Source organism: Ramularia collo-cygni, assembly GCF_900074925.1.
Source record: "Ramularia collo-cygni strain URUG2 genome assembly, contig: RCC_scaffold08, whole genome shotgun sequence".
Taxonomy (NCBI): domain Eukaryota; kingdom Fungi; phylum Ascomycota; class Dothideomycetes; order Mycosphaerellales; family Mycosphaerellaceae; genus Ramularia; species Ramularia collo-cygni.
The window spans coordinates 835,062-854,845 of NW_019716262.1; the positions used below are offsets into that span (position 1 = coordinate 835,062).

The window sequence follows — 19,784 nt, forward strand, 5'->3', positions numbered from 1 at the left end:
CTCTCGTTTCCTACGTAGCCTACGGCGTAGGCTACGTAGGCTACGTAGGGATGTACCCTACGGATGCCATCCCTAGCCCGAACAGCAATCTGCTCCCGAGGGTTCCCGGATCTCGGCCTTGAACCTTGTTAGCTTCTCCGCAATTCCCCACAGAATCTCGATTCAACTGCATCGAACCTTTGTGTCTGACCCATTCAGCCCTGTCAGTAGTTATCGCATACACGATTCTTGGCTGGATATACGCCCGAAATTCAAGTGGGTCCAGGTGGAAAATCGTTAGGAATGGGCGGTGAGAAGGCAACGCGAGCGCCACCCAGATACACCCATGTGAACCATGCAGCGTGCCGATGAAAAAGATCCTTCTTTGCAGCAGCGACCACTTGCTCCCCCGCCAACAAGAAATGTGCAGCCACAGGCACAGCCGCCGAAAGCCCTACGCTTCGTGACTAACTCTGGAGCTCCCTTGCCCAAAAGGTCAGTTGCAAAAGGCAAAAAGGTTGGTCGGATTCAGCATATTGACGCGCCTCGCAGACGACGTATTGGAGCAGCATGTCAGACTTGTCGCAGGCGTAAGACGGCTTGTAGCGGAGAGCGGCCAGCTTGCGACACTTGCAAGCAGAACAAGGTACAATGTCTTGGTTACAATAATGCAGACTCCGCCGCAGCTCCCACCAACAAGCGAACGTATTCGGAGACAGATGCCACACCAGGATCGGGACCAGAACAGTCTAATTCCGCGGGCCATGTGAGAACACAGTCTATGGGCACTTCAAATGGAGATTCTACGCGCAATTGTGACCCCCACAAGCCTGCACGCAGTCATTCTGGGGGTCCTTCACCAGCTGCTGCCGACAGCCAGCCACGATCAAATGAAGATGACACAAAGCGAGACTCCTTATTCTCCGGGCCTCGAAACCGAATGCCTTATTTCCGATGGCTAGGACCAACAGCTATCATGCCTGGGTTCAAGCAGATGGTTGTCAAGGTCAAACGTCAAGACACGGATGTTGGTCACTCCTCCACCGACGGCGGCAGCATCCGGTCACCTCCCTTACTCAATACACTCAGCTCCGAAAGATCTGGAGCATCTATTTACTCTACTCCCGCTGCCATCGAGTCCGATATACGAACGCCACTCAACTTGCCATTTTACGACACATCGCCGATGCCTCCTAGCGAACTTATCACACACCTGGCGAACACCTTCTTCTCACACCTTGGATGCAACTATCCGTTCCTTCAGAGACGCCGATTTTTACGGGATCTTGAGGAGAAGCAGGTCGATGCTATCCTTGTAGATGCAGYTTGCGCACTAGCGGCTCGCTTCTCCACACATACTCTGCTTACACAAGCGGCTCGTGATGGAGACAACAATGCGAGCCCCGCCGAGTATGGTCATGCATTCGCTCAGCGCGCAAAGATGGCACTAGTGGACACATTTGCATGTCCTAGCGTAGCTGCTGCGCAGGCTGCTCTGCTTCTTGCCTACAACGAATTTGGCGAGCAGAGAGACAGTGGACTATGGATGTATCTCGGGATATCTATTCGTCTCGCCCAGGACCTGGGACTGCACAAATTGGAGGGTCTGCAGCACGTTGGGCGAGACGGACCAACGCCCAAAATGGTGAAGCGCCAAGGACACAGTGGCACGAAATCCAACTCCAGTGCGATATCGGGCCGCAATGTTGCAGCAGAAGGTTCGAAAGACAACTCGAAGCAGAAGAGTGATACAGAGCAGAGTTCCGAGGAGGGCCGCGAGATTGACGAGACCAGAGCTGTTGAACAGGAACGAGTCGACACTTTCTGGGCCATTTTCTTCCTTGATCGTAAGCATCCCCCAATCGCTCTCAGTTTCTGAGCGCTATCTAATGCTTCTGGCTCTTCTCATAGGGGTTGTGTCTTCTGGAACAGGTCGGAGAGGCACACTTCGCGATGCTGAAATCGAAATATGTTTTCCTCCCATGAGTGATACGCATAACAATTCAGACTGGCCTGCTCCATTCCCAGCCTTGATTCGCATCGTTCATCTTTATGGTCGAGTAGCAGACTTGCTGAACAGTATCAAAGAACCCTCGGATGTCACGACAGAGACACCAAGACGACTTGCGGCGATGGAGACTCRGGTCACAAATTTCTACCAAGGTCTTTCCCCAAGACTGCATTTTGATGCGGTCAGCTTCCAACACTACATGAAGAATGGAGAAGGCACCAACTTTGTACTTCTTCATTTTTGGTTCCACATGCTCATTGTGCTCCTACATCAACCCACATTGCTGAAGACCTTTGAGGGGAACATGCTGCAGCTCTTCCCAAACTCACAGCAGCTGAGCATGAGCAGTGCGAAGACTATTGCCGACATATTGAGCTACTCGCAGCTCATGGACGCCAAGGCTTCTCTGGGCAATCCTTTCACAACCCAGCCGATCTACATTGCTGCGTGTGCCTTTTTGAAAGAAACTGCAGAGCAGACGGCATCAAGTACAGCTCAAAGTCGAGCGAGTAGCCCTAATCGGAGCAAGGACACTGCTTCAGAGAGTGCTCCATCTACTAGCAGTGGCACTCCCTCTGAAGTAGGAAAGACATCGACCTCGGCTTCAGAGATGGGAGTAAAGCCAGAGATAGGGGTGAGGCCAGAGATAGGGGTAGGGGGGCCAAAGTCACAACTAGCCAAGCATTCGCTTTTGGCGACTGCAGCAAGCCAGCACTACCAGCTGTGTTATAAAGCATTGCAATCGCTAGAGACTTATTGGGCGGGAACAAAGTACATCCTGACTATACTGGACCAGAAGTTTCAGGGTGTTGAAGATCCACTGCTTTATACTACCGAGGAGGGAGAGTGTTCGATGGAACAGCCTCGTCCGGAGCCATCATTCACCTCGCCAGGATGGCGAAGGAAGCTGAGCTGGGGTCCTTATGCGGCGGCAGGGTCGCAGGTCTCAATGCAGTCTCCCTTCTGGTCATCGAAGGATCCTGCGCGAGTTTCAGGTAGCGACAGCGGCGTTGATCCTAGTAAAGGTGAGCATGCAAAAGAACTTATCGTGGTTGGAGGAACTGACTCAAATCGAACAGCCATCGGATGGACCTTGACAGGGACGATGAACTCTCCCTCTACCAATCTTGCGTGGCACTATGCTACCGGTTTTGGCAATGGGGAGAATGCCGATCCGCGAAGGACCTCACGCAATCCCGCAAACTTCCACGCTACCATGAGCCAGGTATCAAACGCACCCTCACGCATGGATCAGAAAAGCTCGCAAGGAGTTTCACAAAATAACACGATGGAAGTCGCCAGACACTACTATCCTAGTAAGATGGTTGTCGCCGGGCCCGACGCGGATACTTCAATGAACTCGAAGCCACAATTCAGTCAACAGCAAGGCAGCGGCCATTCCCCGGCTGCGTCTCTTGGTGTACCATATCAGCAACCACAGAATCTGCATCCTCAAATATCTTCTAGCAACAGCGCGGTGATCGAAGGTAACATGATCCCGCCCTACGTGGCTCAATCCACCTTCCCCGGCGGGCAAGATGCACAATTTCCGATGAACTTCCTGAATGGAGACATGATGATCGAATCACAAGACGTCGACATGAGCATGCTGGGATTGGATATGATGCCTTGGTTTGATTCGTATCCAGCACACGACTTGGTGGCGAGCTATCCATACGATCCTACACATCATGTTGGAGGCGGTGCGGAAGGTTCAGGGAATCGGCAAGATGCCTAGAAGAGGTGGGCATGTAAGATCGAGGATGTGATCAGGAGTTATGTGTCACTACGATATGATGATCTTAGATACCCCGGTACGGATGTACTTTGACGCTGTATACAACTCCCATGAACCAATTGATAGGAAGGTGCCGCAGGGACCCCACTTAATTCACTTACTTTAGCCTTTAGTTCGACAGTGACTAAGTGAATGACTTCGGTTAGCTTGCTCCTAGTGGCAGGTACCTCCGTCGTGGCCAAAAGCCAAACAAAGATGAACAACTTCATCGTAAGACTAAGTGAATGACATGATCGACAATACTATCTCCAATTGTGATCTAACGGCTTCCACATGTTTCTCTCAACTGGAATGTCCCAGTGCTCTGCTAGTGATCAACCTTCTACGTTGCTCGATCCGCTGCGATGCGTCGAGACGCTTTGGAGATGTACTCTCACGCCTGTATCGTACCATGCACTCCAATAGCCGATTATGACAAAATCTAAACCACATCGGGCCGCTGGTCTCACTCCTAGCACTCGATAAGAGGAGAGCGGCTCAATGTGGTTTCGTTAGCTCAACTTCCTGGACTTCCACGTGGATTATTGACAGATGCAGCTTCTCCGGCTCAATACATTGGATGTACCTAGCTTTTCGGATAGCTCGTTTAGCCAATTACCCTGCATCCGACGGCAAGATCCCAGGTTACCTAGGAACTACTAGAAAATTACTTCCCCGAGCCCTAGCKTTGCCGACCGAGCACTGATATTTTCATCATGTCACCAGCCCATTTCTAGGCGTAGGCAGTTTCTTTACTATAAAGAGAATGGCCCTAGAGGTTTACGGTAAGGCAGGTGGCTATACGAGCTATCCGAAAAGCTGTATATATGAAACCGGAAATGCAGCATTAATCAACTCGCGACTTCGGCGAACACAGTACTTAAAGTAGCTTGAAAGTCTGCTCTAAGGGCCAATGAAATTGAAGGTTGCCGCCCTCTCTGTAGCAGGCCAAAATCTTATATTTCCTACAATAACGACGATTAAGAAGACATCATTCGATAACATTTAATCATTCGTATTTAACTCTCCACAAGGCTGCTGCTTTTTATGCTTATAGCTACCTGTTCACAAGCGTTGTCGACGATTCACCACATAGAGAGGCGGCAATCTTCAATTCCGGCGGCCCTTGCTCCAACGTACATGCGAAATCCACAATAATGGCGTCCTCGACTTCAGCAACCCAACCTCAGCCAGCATACCACGCAACCCCAGGCTCCATCCTCCACGCAGATCGAGACTTCTACAACTCCGTCGCCAGTGCCAAACGCACATTAATCCAATCCTTCACCCTCGACATTCGCTCCGGCAAAGCATGGGAAGCTCCAGCGGGATCCATCGTCCGACTCTCAACACCCGAAGGCCCTCAAGTCGGCGATGTCAATATCTGGAACTACGACAACCCTCGCGAACGGTTCTGGGCTTCTCGCACACGACAACTTCATGCCAGTCACGTCACAGTCTATGATCGGTTGTGGAGTTGTCTACCATTCTTACGACCCATGTGTACTATCATTGGAGACTCACTAAGCGATTACGGCGTTGATAAATGGGGAGGGAGATGTCATGATTTGCTGGGAACGAGATGTGATCCGTATGTTAACAAGATGCTTTCTGGAGATGACTATGATTACCATTGCCATTCGAATCTCACGAGAGCGGTGCTGCCGTACGGGCTGACGGAATTCGATGTCCATGATGTGCTAAATGTGTTCCAAGTGACTGGGTTGGATGGAGATGGGAAGTATTTCATGGAGGCTTCGCCGGCGAAGAAGGGGGATTATATTGAATTCTTTGCGGAGCAGAGGTTGTTGATGGCTTTGTCGACGTGTCCGGGTGGAGATCTTTCGACTTGGGAATGGGGAGAGGGGAAGGCTGGTATGTTTGTCCTCTCGATGCCAACTTTCACAGATGCTTCCTCATGGCCAACCTGCTGATTCTATGTTTAGGTGAAAGTGGCGAGAAGAAAAGCATGCTGGATTGCTGTCGCCCGTTGAAGGTGGAGGTGTTTCGATTGGACGATGAGCATGTTCTCAAAGACTGGACGGAATTCAAGAGTCCGGACTATGCTGGAAGACATGGAATGCGTATTCCTACTGGCGAAGAGAAGCAGTGAGATTTGAGCAGAGCTGTCGATGTGAGAAATTATCGACAAGAGCAGCGCCCTCAACTGCTCCCTCGCTTAATTGACGGGCTACTCTGCTAGTAGTTGGAAATCTAGCAGGCCTAAAATCGTCGATTCTGTAGAGAGCGATACGTTAGGTCATAGCGGGAATGAATGAGGATAACTTGTCCCGGCGAACAATCCTTATATCGACAGCTCTGGATTTGAGCGAGCTAGAAGGAACGAGTTCCGCAATTCTTGCACTAGATGTCACAAAAGAGCAGAGCTGTCGATATGAGGATTACGATTGAACAGTCCGACACCGTGAATAACATGTGTAGACGATGACGATGACTTCTCTTTTCACAGGAAGAATCCGAATCAGTGAAATCGTGTCGCTGGGTCTGGAATTTTGGTAGAATATTTTCACGGCCCAGCCGCTACTATCCACCCACATCTCACTAATCTCAAATGCCGTTCCCATCACGAGCCGCGAAGGCACAGTACAAGCGATAAAGCTGATCACTCGTGCCCCAATCTCTGAGGTACCTTGGCTCCACCAGCGGGATGGAGGACCAATCCACCCTCTCAGCCTTCTTATCTGCCTCCACCTTCGCAGCCAATTTGTTGACGGCGGTTGGGCACGTCTTCGACTTTGAAGTAGTAGTCTTGAAGCCACGTGTGAGCTTCACCGGCACCGACTTTGAAGTAGTAGTCTTGAAGCCACGTGTGAGCTTCACCGGCATCGACCGCGGCGCGGAACTTCTCGCGGATTTGCTTGTCTGGAATATCTTTGTTAACGGCGGTTAGGCACGTCTTCGACTTTGAAGTGGTAGTCTTGAAGCCACGTGTGAGCTTCACCGGCATCGACCGCGGCGCGGAACTTCTCGCGGATTTGCTTGTTTGGAATATCGTCGAGCGACTGAAACTTCTCCTCGCCGACGAAGTAGTGTGGGGCGTACGTAAGACGCCATGATGAACTGTTGACCCTTGGAGGGGATGGGGAAGTTGTGTGTGCAAGGAAGGATGTGTGGAAGAAGGGTGAAAGGTTGATGTTCGAGGTAAGAGAGTATCAGAAGATTGACGGCTACTTATGCGGGCAGTGGCGAGCACCGGCAGTGGCGAGCACCAGACACAAGTGAGGTCAAGAGTGAGGGTGTACTCAAGAGCACTAAGACGGTAACTGCATCGCAGCTCTGGCAGGTCGCCGCGAGCAGACCAATAAGCGAGATATCACTCACCTTGCTCGACCTCAAAGGTGAAAGCAAGAAACAACTGGAGACTCATTCCTGTATTGCACACTCCGGCTTGAACGCATCGACAAACTGTGAATCTTATCATTAGCACCACCTCAGCAACACCCGGCCTTCTTCGCGACATTGCGATCCGCAGCTCCCAAGTTGACAGCCCTTCCACCTCCAGCTCCAGGACCTTTGACACCACTTCTTCGGTCATTCAGATCGTACTTTCCAGCCTCGATATTCTGCCCACACGTGTCAGCCACAAACCCATCGCCCATCACTCATCCTCACATACCTGATATATCCTTTCTGCAACCTCTAAGAACGCCCGCTCAACATTCTCTCCGCTCTTTGCACTCGTTTCCACGTACTGCATCACGCGGTTCTCCTTACACCACGCCTYGGCCTCTGCCACCTCGACTTGCCTCTTATCCTTCGCGAGATCAGACTTGTTCCCCACCAACACCACAACGATATCATCCTCTGCAATCTGCCTCAGATCATGCAGCCAAGCAGTCACAGACGCAAAAGTGTTCCTCCTCGAGATATCAAAGACCAGCAGTGCCCCCGATGCGCCTCGAAAGTAGGATCTCGTGATAGACTTGTAAGTTTCCTGCCCAGCCGTATCCCATAATGAGAGCTTCATATGTTTCTGCTCGGGTTCCTTCTTCGCACCTCTGCCACCTGTAGTATTTTGCACCACCGGTTCCGTGGGACTGCTGCTGCTTGGGTTGTTGATATTGTGCTCGAGACTTGCGGGTGGGCCTACGGGGACGATCCTTGAGCCGAATTCTACGCCGATTGTGACATCGTGGTGGGAGACGAAGCGTCCTTCGCAGAGGCGGATCGTCAGCTACGGTGTATCAATTTTTGTATCAGCTATTGCTGAAAGAGGGAATGATGGGAGGGAATGGGAGGCATACACTGGATTTCCCTGAGCCAGAGTCGCCTAGGGACACAATTTTGGAAATGTAGTCGTAGGGTTGCGCCATGATAACGCAGAAGGAGTTTTTTGTCGTGGGAAAGGGTGTTGTAAAACAAGGAAGTGGTCCTGGCACTGCGATGTGATGGATCAAACGGGATGACGGGAGCTATCTTGGATAAAGCTCGATCGCACGTGGTGATGACCAGGGTGTCACGCGGCAGCCTGCGGAAAGAGCCATGCAGCATATATCCCCTATACTCCGCAACCTCACGGCAATACATTATTTATGTTTTCTTGCTGCATTCGAACGACAACGGCCAATTTGCAGAACGAACAGGCTCCATATCCATGCTCATTTCCGCCGAAGACCATGCCGAATCGGGGCTTCCCTAACATCCCGTCGCGTTCTACCGAACGCGTCGAGACGTCGAGATGCTTTATATCCTGCAGAGGAAGTCGCGTGATAGGGAACTCAACATGTATGCACGCGGAACATGACGGCAGTCCTCTGATGACCACCTAGAACCTTTCGCCACAGCCCGCCTCATGCAAGCGCTCAAGAAGGACTACTCAGATCCACTCGACATTCCTGGCCCATACTACACATCTTGCAGCTACAGTGGTTTATGCAACATATTGTCGGTCATGCATTCTACTATTATCTGGACGAAGAAGTTCATCCGAGCATGAGGTCTCTCACTCTTGGCCTTACTCTTGGCCTCACTCTTGACCTCACTCTTGACCTCACTCTTGACCTCACCTGCATCTGGTGCTCGCCACTGCCCGTATAAATAGCCGTCAATCTTCTGATCCTCTCTTACCTCGAACATCAACATCCATTATGGCGTCTTACGCCCCACACTACTTCGTCGGCGAGAAGAAGTTTCAATCGCTCGGCGAGAAGAAGTTTCAATCGCTCGACGATATTCCAGACAGTGAAGTTCCGCGACGCGGTCGATACCTAGTCTTTCAGGTAGAGCAAGGTTCGCAGGTTACATAGTGGGCGAACGACCAAGGGCCGCCAAATGTTGAAGATTGCCGCCTCTCCTTGTAGTGAGTCGACGACAACGCTCACGAACAGGAGGCTACAAGCACAAAAAGCAGCAACCTTACGGAGAGTCAAGTACAGATGGTCGAATGTCTTGTCGAATGTTTTATCGAATAATGTCTTCTTCGTACCGTCCTTGTTGCAGGAAATCCAAAACTTTTGCATCTTACAGGTAGGGCGGCAACGTTCAATCTCATCAGCCCTTGGACTGTCAGCTGCAAGTCGGACTGTCCTCAGATATCTCAAGCCCGTCGACTGCCTAATCCTAACATCATCACACTACGACACAGCTACTACAATAGCAACCTCCACGGCGAGTTGAACAATTGCACCCACCACCCGAGCGGTCTTTTCAAGACAATACCACTATACGGCTGGCGTCGATACGTTCTCCGCTCTCTGTCAATAGGCTAGGTGCTGGATCAGAGGTGCTCAGCGGTTGCAGCAACTTCATTCACCCTCCACTGAGATTTTCAGCAGCCAATTTTCGACGTGCTGCTGCCTGGAGCGTTCCGCGACGCTCACAAGCCAAAGTCGCCCTTCAACCGCGTACCTTCAACAACCTTCACACCTCTCTTCACAACTTCATCAACCTTCACAACTTCGTCAACCTTCAACACCTCTCTTCACGACTTCAATAACCTTCAACACCTCTCTTCACAACTTCATCAACCTTCGATATCGCCACAGTCCTTTCACATCATACTCATCAACAATAGTACTACGGCCTCATCGTGTCGAGCGGAAGACGCCCAACATGGCGCCTCCACCTGGAACCTCTGGAGGTAGCGACACATCTAAACGCCCTCATGACGACACAGTCGATCCTGCCGGCGCGCCCATCAGCCTCAAAAAGGTTCCGCCTTACGATCCGAGCCTTGAACCAGCCCCAAGATCGGTGACATCAAGCAAAGAGTGGCAAACTCTCGAGTCTGGCAAAACGCTCCTCTTCAATCTCCTCGCGGGACCTTTCGAAAATGCCAAAGACGAATACTCCACAGATCTTACCGTTGCTTTGGTAAACTTGGTCGAGGAATGTCTCATCACGGACAAGTCAGCCACGATTATGGCGTGTATCAGCGGTCTCATGGGCACGGGTAAGAGTGCTACCCTGAACTCTCTGTTCCAGTGTGGTCCCATTGCGCGCTCTTCCGACGAAGGCGGCAGCTGCACGCTGGCCAGCAACCAGTTCCTTCGTGCGAAGAAAAACCAACAGGCGCCGTTTCTCGCCGAAGTTCTCTTCTTCAAATCCCAGGTGCAGCGGGAGATCTTGTCAAGCTATCTCAAAGACTATTACCGCGCATTCCATGGATCGGAAGAAGATGACAACGAGAGACCACGCTCAGGGGAAGACAAGGACGATCTTGAAGCGGTTTCTGATGAAGTCACTACGGCTTTGGTGTCTCTCTTTCGGGACCAGCCTAGCTGCCGAACCAAGGCTGACGTCCGCCACTTCCTCGACGGCGCGAATGCAGAGGACGATCCAGAAATTCTCCGAAAACTCTTCGATTGGTGCGACAACCTAATCCGTCGCAAGGGCGGCCACAACTTCTCGTTAACGGTCACTGCTTCGACACCTGGCGAACTACTTTCGGGTTTGACAGAATACATCACCCAGCCTGACGCGGAAGATGGCACCATTGCACAGGCTCTCTGGCCTATGGTTCGCTTGGTGAAGTACCACTTCGATGATCCTCTCACGAAACTTGGAATGGTATTCTTGGACACTCCCGGCTTGTCCGATCTCAATCGCACCCGCCGTCTTAGTGCTCTTGAGTACAATCGCAAGAAAACCCACGCTATGATTGTGACGAACGCCGCTCGCGCCCGTGACGACCCCAACATCGCTGGGCAAGTTCGCTTCATGAACAGCCGTGGAGCAGACAGGACTGTCATTGTTGTGACCAAGAACGACGACATCGGCGACGCTACTACTCCGGCGGGTACCAAGAGGGAGAAGGACACCATGAGGAGACTGAGAAACCACCATTCGGATATGATGGGAAAAGTTTCAGAGTTGGAGAACGAACTTGCCGAGTGCGACGAAGACGCGCAGCTACTGACCCAGCTGACTCAAGCCAAATCAAACTACGAGGTACGTGCGAAACTGGCCGAGAATGCGGAGAAAGCGCATCGTATCCACATGCGCAGCGCTCAGACGCAGAGCAAGCTTCAGGAGAAGCTCGACACCGTCACCAACTCTACCGCCCCGATTCCCGTGTTTTCCATCTCCAACACAGTGTACAGCACGCATCTGCAAGGTTTTCCTCCAAAGCGGACCCCGGTCCTGTCTGTCGAAGAGACGCAGATCCCGGCACTGAGGAGATGGCTTTTGACAGCTCCGAATGAGGCCCGCCTTAACGAAGCGAGACATATGCAACATGTCAGCATATCTTCGCTCCTCAGTCGCCTGCGACTCTACACTTCGAGGACCCCGATCGAGCGAAAGTCAGACCTGGATGTCCACATCCAGGCGCCGTTGAGGCAAATCCCTAAGATCATCAAGAGCATATTTGAGCAATTCCAGCAAAGCATCCTTGAGATCGTGGTTCCGAACTCTTCAACCACAGACTTGAATTGGCGCAAGAAGGCCGAGTCCCTCTGCTCCACCTGGGAGGATAAATTCAAGACGGGACCATTCATGACACTAATGCAGCGCTCTGGGCACCGCAAAGCCCGCGGCGCAAACTGTGCCGTCGACATGAGTGCCGGTCTAGTGTCTCTCGCAGCAGCTGATATTTCCAACTCCGTCACTCGCTCCACACACGTTCTCTCGAACTTCGAGAGTACTATGGAGACTGATATCGAAGCTCTCTTCGGAGGCATGGTGAAGGCACTGGGCCACGACGCCAACTCTTGCTTTGTGGATCTGAATCCTTTTATGAACTTTCTTTACAGTGAAAAGGCACGGCTGGGTGCATGCATCCGAGCCACGGCAGACAGGCTGTTGGCAGGTATCGAAGACGCGCGCCGCAAAGCTACTTTCGCGGAGGATGACGCCTATATCGTGGTTGCAATGCTCCCAGTCTACGAGACAATCAGCACGATGAAGAACGTTAAGGTCCCCAAAGGCACGCCGAAAGAGCCTGGACCCAAGGGAGGCTGGCCCTTGTACCGTAAATCAGTCTTCAAGAAGGAAGTCACGAGCGTCAACGGTGTCTGGGCCGCGCTCACTAGAGGTATGACGGCAGACCTCGAAGCTCTGGTGGACAAGGAGACGCAGCGTCTCACACAAGAGATCGGAGATGTGTTCGAGGATTTCCACGCGAGCTTCGATATGATGTGCGAGTCCAAGCATGTGGACAATYCAATCGAGGCGAAGCTTCAAAAGGAGCTCATGGAGAACATCGAGAAAGCGGAGGAGCATCTGAGTGGTCCGATGCAGCAGGCCTACAATGTCCTGTGGAAGGACTTCCATTGAGCTGCTCGTCCGTGTCATCCAAGACTTTGATGTGGTCAGCCTCCGGGACGCCAGAATTTTGCGATATTTCATCCGTACAGCGGATTGAAGATGGCTCGTAGGCTGAAAGCTGGARCGTGGCTCCCAATTCCTTCTCACCAGCCAGTTCAAGAACATTTGTGGTCTACTTCTTGTTCTTCATCGGGTTGATTGAGTGTGAATTGGAGAGCTTCGGCATGGCCATGAGGCAAGTTGAGTATTTTATCATCGAGGGCAAAAGAAAATCTATGAAAACTTCCATGCCACATCTCTTTTGTAGAGCTGTCGATATGAGATATCACTAATAAGACCAGCGCCCTGATATGCTCTCTCGGTTAATTAATAAGCCACTCTGCTACTAGTAATGGTTCTAATAGGCCTAAAATCGTCGAGCTTGCAGAGAGCGAGGCCTTAAGACGTTGTTAGGATGACTGAGGATGTCTTGTCCCGATGAACAATATTCAAAACTCACATTAAGATTTTTGAGCGGCGAAGTGAGCCCACTGCCCTCAGATTCGTGCGACATCTAAACCAAGCAAAGAAGACATTTGTAATGCTGGCGAGGTCTCGGATGTTGCGCAAAAAGTCTTTTCAAGTCAGATATCGGCTGGGACAGACGTTTATTGATCGGAATGCTCAGTGAGGCATGTACTCCAGCTCGCAATAGCCATCAAGAGGCCATATATGATCAGGTTCGCGGGCCCTAGGAAGCGATGAGCCTACACGATCTCGCCCACCGACTGTCCTTGCGGCAGGGCCTGCAGGATGCATCCTGCGAGCGATGCTGTAGAYACGGTCCCTAGGGATAATTAGCGAGAGCGTGGTGAGGGCGGCCAAGAGCAGGGGAACCGCGAATGAGGTTCCCTGTATAAGAGCGACGAGCAAGAGCCTACCTGCCAATCAGATGATGTCTCGTTCGCAAAGCTCTCGCAAGATTGCGGTATCCGTAATCATCCACAGTGGTACCAGCGAGTTCGTCTGTCAACACCTGTGTGATAACRGCGTTGTGATCCGCCTGCTCTTCCTTTGATATGCTCCTTTTCAGGCCTAGAGACCTACGCAGCCTTTTGTACTGCCATACCGATATAGTATGTCCCTCAGTGTTGAGTATCTTGCAGGACTCATCATCGCCTATGTCCCGCGTCCAAAAGAGCTCCTCAACCTTCTGTTTGAGCTRTACTTCTGAGTCGTCTATCTGCCGTCTAGGCTTGATCTCCACCCCCCATTGCTTGAGTCGCTTCTTGAAAGCTGTAGGTTTGATCTCTGTACCGTTCGCGCGTAGCCACGCGATTGCCTGTGTAGTGTTCCATGTCTTGTCGCGAATGCGCTGTTCGATTTCATCCCGATGTTGCTCTATGTCGATGGCTGGTCGCATGAGGCGCGGTGGCAAGGGCGGCGACAGAGGTAACACAGCCGCAAGAGCGTATGCAAGAGCGCAAAAAAAAAGAGCGTGTAAGGTAGTAAAGGGAACGGTTGCACGCGTAGCGGAATCTCGAAACTTGAGGAAGCTCGGAACATCACACTGCAGGTGAGAACGTACATGTAGCTTAGGTAAGCGACTAGCCAGATCTGTGGGTCGCCTCAAAAGATCGTGTCGTCGATGTTGGAGAGCATGTAGGACATGGTTATGACTGTGCGCAGTAGAATCGTGAAGCATGCGCAAGACACTTTATGAGTGTCAATCGCACGCTTCACTTTCTGTAGTCACATGCGACCGACTGATAGCAAGCATCCATCAATTCATCGCGTGGAGATCAGGGCGCGCCATGACGGCATTCATCTGATCTCCGCGCCAGCATATGACAAAGTATGTACATGTACCTCACTTCGTAGCGCAGTGGAAACACGTTCACTCCTTCACCGACTCACCTTTCCCTCTAGTGCACTTTCCTTGTTGAGCAGTACAAGCACAAGCAATCCACCATCCTCCACTAGCTTTCCCACGCTTTCACTTCGCTGGCGGGGCTGTCAAAAGGCGGCCACTAGTTCCCACGTCCGACGACGGGTACCGTACATGTAGGATTGCATATGACACATATTTTTCTCTCCATATACCTACTTACTCACTTTCACCTCTCCACAACTTCACACTCACCAGCTTCCTAACAACCGCTAAACCCTTCCATATATTTACATCTATCCACTCAACAAACGTTCAACATGTCCGCAATCCCCGGCGCCGACCAGCTCATAGAAGCAGCAACCCAACCCACCTCAAAACCACCTACGGTATGCGTATTGTACGTCCCATATCCCCCCGTCCCTCCCCGAAAAACGCACCCTCTAATCACAACCTTCTTCTTCTAGCTGCGGCGCCTCCCCCGGAACCTCCCCCGCACACCTAGCAGCCGCCCGAGAACTCGCTCACGCCTTCCACGCCCGCGGAATCCACCTCGTCTACGGCGGCGGAACCGTAGGCGTAATGGGTGAAATCGCCAAAACGCTCGTCAAACTTTCCGGACCAGACGCCGTGCATGGTGTGATTCCTGAAGCACTTCTTCGTTATGAGCGAGGCAATGTCAACAGCGAAGCTGCGAAAGATCCGCAACAACAACAACAAGCACAAGCACAAGCAGATGAGGATGTAACGAAGCATTTGATTGAGACAAAGGGATTGATAGATGAAAGCATTTATGGAAGAATTACGGTTGTMAAGGATATGCATTCGAGGAAACAAATGATGGCTCAGGAAGTCATCTCCTCGGGTCCCGGAGGCGGGTTCGTGGCTTTGAGTGGTGGGTATGGAACAATGGAAGAGTTGATGGAAGTTGTGACTTGGAATCAACTGGGGATTCATGCCAGAGGGATCGTGTTGTATAATGTGGAAGGGTATTGGGATGGCATCTTACAGTGGGTGAAGACGGCTGTGGGAGCGGGGTTTGTGAGTGAGAGTAACAGGGATATCATGGTTGAGGCGAGGAGTGGAGAGGAGGTAGTAAAATGTTTAAAGGACTATCAAAATTCGGAAGGGAGGTTCAAGTTGAAGTGGGAGGAGCAGTGAGATGTCGCCGAGGAGGGTTGCATATAGATTGCATATAGACGCAAGAATGGTTAAAGAAGCTATGACGGACATTTGCTGGACTCTCGTTCTCTCGGGCTCTCCTGACCGGAAAGATCATCTTGGATTCTAACTGGTATGCATCCTTCCTCAATACCCTTCAATAGGTCCTGTCCAACCCTCCTCTCCATTAGGATCCTCACTCCCATCAACCTCCCTCCCACCCTCCATCTTCTCCAGCTCCCTTGCAAAATAATCTCCCTCAGCCTCCGCCATACCCTTCTCTATGCCCATCACACTGGGAAAATTCCTCACATTCCACCAATGCGTCAGCGCCCTCAAACTCTGCTCGAGCGGCAAAGCATCCTCGACACTCCCGTCAACATCCCCCACCCAACCTCCTCCCATACCTCCACCCCCACCACAAAGCCAATCGTCTCGCAATTCACTCCTCACACCCAACCAGACTCCCGTGATGATTCTCATATTTCCTTGTCTCCATTTTCGTYCGCAGAATGGGACTTGGGATTTGAAGAGTTTGAGGGTATACAGTCTTAGCATCGGGACGGGAATTCGTAGTCCCTTCTTGAGGTGGTTGGAACTCTTGTAGCTGACGAGTAACAGTGCACGGTGTGTCTTTCGGCGTGTGACTTTTTGCAGTACACGGAGCAGGTTGATACTGCTGAAGAGGTTTCGGAAGCTGTAGACTTTGATTGGGAGAGGCGGCAGAGGTGATGTTGGGTAGCCTAATTCGTCAATCTCCGGAGGATATGATGCGCTTGGCGGGCCAGATTCCTCAGGAGACTCTACTTCACTTGGGAAAGCCGGTGAGTGATTGTCATCCGCCGCTTTTTGTGGAGACGGCTCGCGCTTGAGTTTAATAGGTGGTGGGATGGCATCGTCTATGTCGTCTTCCTCGGAGGAACTTGAAGATGGCCTTCTCCTCCTAGAAGTAGCATGGCAGAAGTACCAGAAGCCTTTGTCGGCCCGCTCGACTCGATAATGACACGCTCTTCCGATATCTTGGGTCTGCCAGAGCTTCAACACGAGCGGGACGTAGTTAGAGTCGAGCAAGAGTTGGGTGAAGTACTCATATTGCAAGACATGGCTGACTTTGAACCACTTGCAGAGCAGTATTAGAATACCACTGAGAGCTTTCTGCACAATCTCTTGAGTGCGAAGCTTGTCGAGTTCCTCGGCTGTCGTACTGTTAGTGTCCATACCGCCATTTGTGAGGTCGGGTGCGTTGTTCATGTCGTTAAATTGGATTCCTGCTTGAAGACCATTGGATCCATTGCCCTTAGTAACGAGATCCGTGACATTAGACAAGACGGTCTTGAGAAGAATGATGACGACACTCTGAAGGTGCGGAAGTGAGTCTCGGTAGTAGTCGTTGACCTTATCGAGGAGACGTTGCGAATCAGTGAGTGAGTTTGCGTCTCCTTCCGCCTTGACTGATATCTTGCGCTTCGTATCCTTGTCGATTTTGGTTGGAGGATCTTCCAAATTGATGTTGAAATCTGCTCCGAGATCGAAGTCATCCACGTCAGCATCATCGACATCCTTCCAACCACGCTCCTCTTCCATGAAAGCATTCCGGGCGTCCCAAAGCTGTCGCATACCCCTCGTGGCCCGACAGCGGCCGGCGAACAGCTCAGCGGCTTCAAGTATACTGGTGGGAACATCAGAACCTTCCCATTTCCTCCCCACCAGCGCGTCTTGCAGCTCTGTACTTCCCTTACCACCCAGAGCGTTACTGCTGGCATCGAGGGGCGGATAGAGGAAGGGGAACATCTGATTGGTCTGATAATTCTGTTTCTTCCCTGCTTTACCCGGGGCAGCAGGTGAGGGAGGCGGACTTGGTGCTGGTGTAGCAATATGCACGGGTTGATGCATGATCGACGTCGATGTCCCGCCGGCAGCTCCCGACGACGAGTCCGCAAGGCTAGGACGGCGATGTTTTAGTGGTGGGAGTATGCTGTTGTTTTCCGGCTCCAGCGGAAAGAGTGGTGCTGGCGGTTGGTACGCAGGATACTTGGAGTTGATTTCTTGACGGAAGAGGTGATAGTCCAATGGTGATGCTGTTATGATGGGTTGGCCTCGATCGTCCAGCTTTCGTTCCTCCGACGCCGATGAGGGATCTGAATCGGTACGGAGGGTGGCCTTGAGCGCATCAACATCGGCTATTCCGCCAAAAGACACCAGGATGGCTTTCCAGGCGAGGAGAAGCATCTTCGTCAAGGGAACCGGCGCTTGTTCATCCCAGCGTAGACGGGCGACTATCTGGGTGAGGTAGTTGAGGAAATTGGGTTCCAGAGCGAGAACTGCCGCCTTGAGTTTGTGATTGTTGGTGGTCGTGCGTGCGACATCGACGAAGAGATACATCAAAGTAAGGCAGCACCATAACTCGGTACTCTCTCCTCCTCGACGTATCTGGGATTCATTCCGAGAGGGGATCTCGGGTTCGAGCGACTGGAAATCACGATCGCAGATTCGTCGCAGCGTGTCGTAAATCGTCTGAAAGCCGTTGCATGAATGGATGGTATCAACCATGGCCACGATCCACTGGATCTGCAGACTTGATCCGTCATATTCCTCCAACCTTGACCCACCCAATTTGYAATCTCCAAACAGCTCCTCCAACGCACATCCCTCTTGTCGCCCGGCCGTCTCCTCCCAGATACCCAAAGCAAGATATGTCAGAACGCTGAGAGCTCTGGCCACATTCAGCTCGTTGGATACATCCTGCAGGCCATCGATCCACTTTTGTAGGAATGCCCTCCGAGCATCTTCGGTAACGTCGAGCCAGTCCAGCTTGCCATCGCCGTCCTCAGAGTCATCTCCTCTCCATTCTTCGTTGAAGACAAGCCTGCAAGTCCTCAACTTCGACTCTTCCTCCTCACTATAACTGAACCATTCCTCCAGCTCCACGGGGAAGGACTGCGCATCTTGATAGTCAAAATCGTAGACCTTTTCGTGCTCTTGCAGCTGCTGTCGTGGAGCTTGCGCAGTGGAGAAGAAGTTGCCGCGGATCCGCTTGAGATCTGCCAAGGTCAAGCTATCGGGCGCTTCTTGGGAGAAGTCGATCGTGTCGGATGATGAAGGCGCGGGTGGGAGTGCAGCAGACTGTTGCTGACCAGTTGGCGGGGCGGGCGGCGGTTGTTGGGGTGGTGGTACAGAGCCTTCCCGGATCAAAGTCGGTCGGAGAGGCACTGCAGCTCGAGTGGCAGGAAGGGYGGGCAGAATTGCTGCTGCTGTTGCTGTTGCTTTTGGTGCATCGACCTTTTCGGGCTCTGCATTCAGCGCTAAGGGGAGCGTGGGATTCTCCACCTCATCCATGATGTTATTGATCTTCTTATGGGCATCTCACGCGTGCATTCGTGGAAAGAAAGTTGGAGCACTTTACGCGGTAGCAAGTGAAGTGCGGTTGACGTGTTGGGATGCTCCCGTGGGCCGTCTGGAGTTACCTTAAGCGAGGACCAGGAGACGGACTCGACTCCGGCGAATTCACCTCCAAGGGCCGGTGAAATTGAAGGTTGCCGCCCTACCTTAGCTATAGCAGGCGAAAATCTTGTGTTTCCTACAATAACGGCAGCACGGCTGTCGAGAAAGAAGACTTTCGATCCCCCGGATTTGACTCTCCGTAAGGCTGCTGCTTTCTATGCTTATAGCCACCGGTTCGTAAGCGTTATCGTCGGTTCACCACAAGGAGAGGCGGCAATCTTCAATTTCACTGGCCCTTGCTCGAAAAGGACATCCCCTACCTACCACACTGACATTCAACAAACAAACACATCTCCTGTTCAAGCCTCTGAAAGCCTTCAGACAAGCCGACTGTAAGCACCAGAAAAAGCTGAAACTCACCGTTTCCCATCAATCTGCCCAAAAGACCGAGACTTACCCAACATTTTCCATTGACTACACTCTCTACATGAAACACACCACGCCGCGGTCCTGCCATCCCAAGGCCTGCGCAACCCTTGTCCTCTCGCTGTCATTTCGCTCTTGGTACAAGCATTCACATGGCATGATAGGATCCCTCAGCATGTCTCATATAGATGATGTGGACCCAACCTCTACATACATCCTTTAGCTCTGCATACTGTACTTTAGCTCTGCATCGAAGTGCCACCACAGTGTTGTCGCTGACGGATAAAGACTAGAGAGCTCTGAGCATTTTTAAAAGAAAAATGGTATCTGCACTCCGAGTCTGGTCGGGATAACTTTCACTTCTGATTACACTCATTCATCTCGTCTCGAAAGAA

At 51.7% G+C, this 19,784-nt stretch overlaps 7 protein-coding genes; 4 read left to right on the forward strand and 3 right to left on the reverse strand.

The window, feature by feature from the left end:
* Positions 1–334: 334 nt before the first annotated feature.
* Positions 335–3,728, forward strand: RCC_05862 (related to C6 transcription factor; the record flags this gene model as incomplete). XM_023771126.1 has 4 exons in its annotated part: positions 335–474; positions 532–1,826; positions 1,891–3,015; positions 3,070–3,728. 4 exons carry the CDS (start codon positions 335–337, stop codon positions 3,726–3,728), a joined length of 3,219 nt encoding a protein of 1,072 aa, XP_023626894.1.
* A 1,196-nt stretch (positions 3,729–4,924) lies between these two features.
* On the forward strand, positions 4,925–5,880 carry RCC_05863 (uncharacterized protein; the record flags this gene model as incomplete). XM_023771127.1 has 2 exons in its annotated part: positions 4,925–5,642; positions 5,714–5,880. The coding sequence occupies 2 exons, from the start codon at positions 4,925–4,927 to the stop codon at positions 5,878–5,880; spliced, it is 885 nt and encodes a 294-aa protein (XP_023626895.1).
* Positions 5,881–7,219: 1,339 nt separating this feature from the next.
* On the reverse strand, positions 7,220–8,101 carry RCC_05864 (probable GTP-binding protein ypt4; the record flags this gene model as incomplete). XM_023771128.1 has 3 exons in its annotated part: positions 7,220–7,351; positions 7,405–7,962; positions 8,033–8,101. The coding sequence occupies 3 exons, from the start codon at positions 8,099–8,101 to the stop codon at positions 7,220–7,222; spliced, it is 759 nt and encodes a 252-aa protein (XP_023626896.1).
* Positions 8,102–9,839: 1,738 nt separating this feature from the next.
* On the forward strand, positions 9,840–12,503 carry RCC_05865 (uncharacterized protein; the record flags this gene model as incomplete). Its single annotated transcript, XM_023771129.1, has 1 exon — positions 9,840–12,503. One exon carries the CDS (start codon positions 9,840–9,842, stop codon positions 12,501–12,503), a length of 2,664 nt encoding a protein of 887 aa, XP_023626897.1.
* A 654-nt stretch (positions 12,504–13,157) lies between these two features.
* Positions 13,158–13,896, reverse strand: RCC_05866 (uncharacterized protein; the record flags this gene model as incomplete). XM_023771130.1 has 2 exons in its annotated part: positions 13,158–13,320; positions 13,415–13,896. 2 exons carry the CDS (start codon positions 13,894–13,896, stop codon positions 13,158–13,160), a joined length of 645 nt encoding a protein of 214 aa, XP_023626898.1.
* A 785-nt stretch (positions 13,897–14,681) lies between these two features.
* On the forward strand, positions 14,682–15,522 carry RCC_05867 (related to Rossmann fold nucleotide-binding protein; the record flags this gene model as incomplete). XM_023771131.1 has 2 exons in its annotated part: positions 14,682–14,761; positions 14,829–15,522. The coding sequence occupies 2 exons, from the start codon at positions 14,682–14,684 to the stop codon at positions 15,520–15,522; spliced, it is 774 nt and encodes a 257-aa protein (XP_023626899.1).
* A 147-nt stretch (positions 15,523–15,669) lies between these two features.
* RCC_05868 (related to Protein required for hyphal anastomosis (HAM-2)) lies at positions 15,670–18,858 on the reverse strand (the record flags this gene model as incomplete). Its single annotated transcript, XM_023771132.1, has 1 exon — positions 15,670–18,858. One exon carries the CDS (start codon positions 18,856–18,858, stop codon positions 15,670–15,672), a length of 3,189 nt encoding a protein of 1,062 aa, XP_023626900.1.
* Positions 18,859–19,784: the final 926 nt, after the last annotated feature.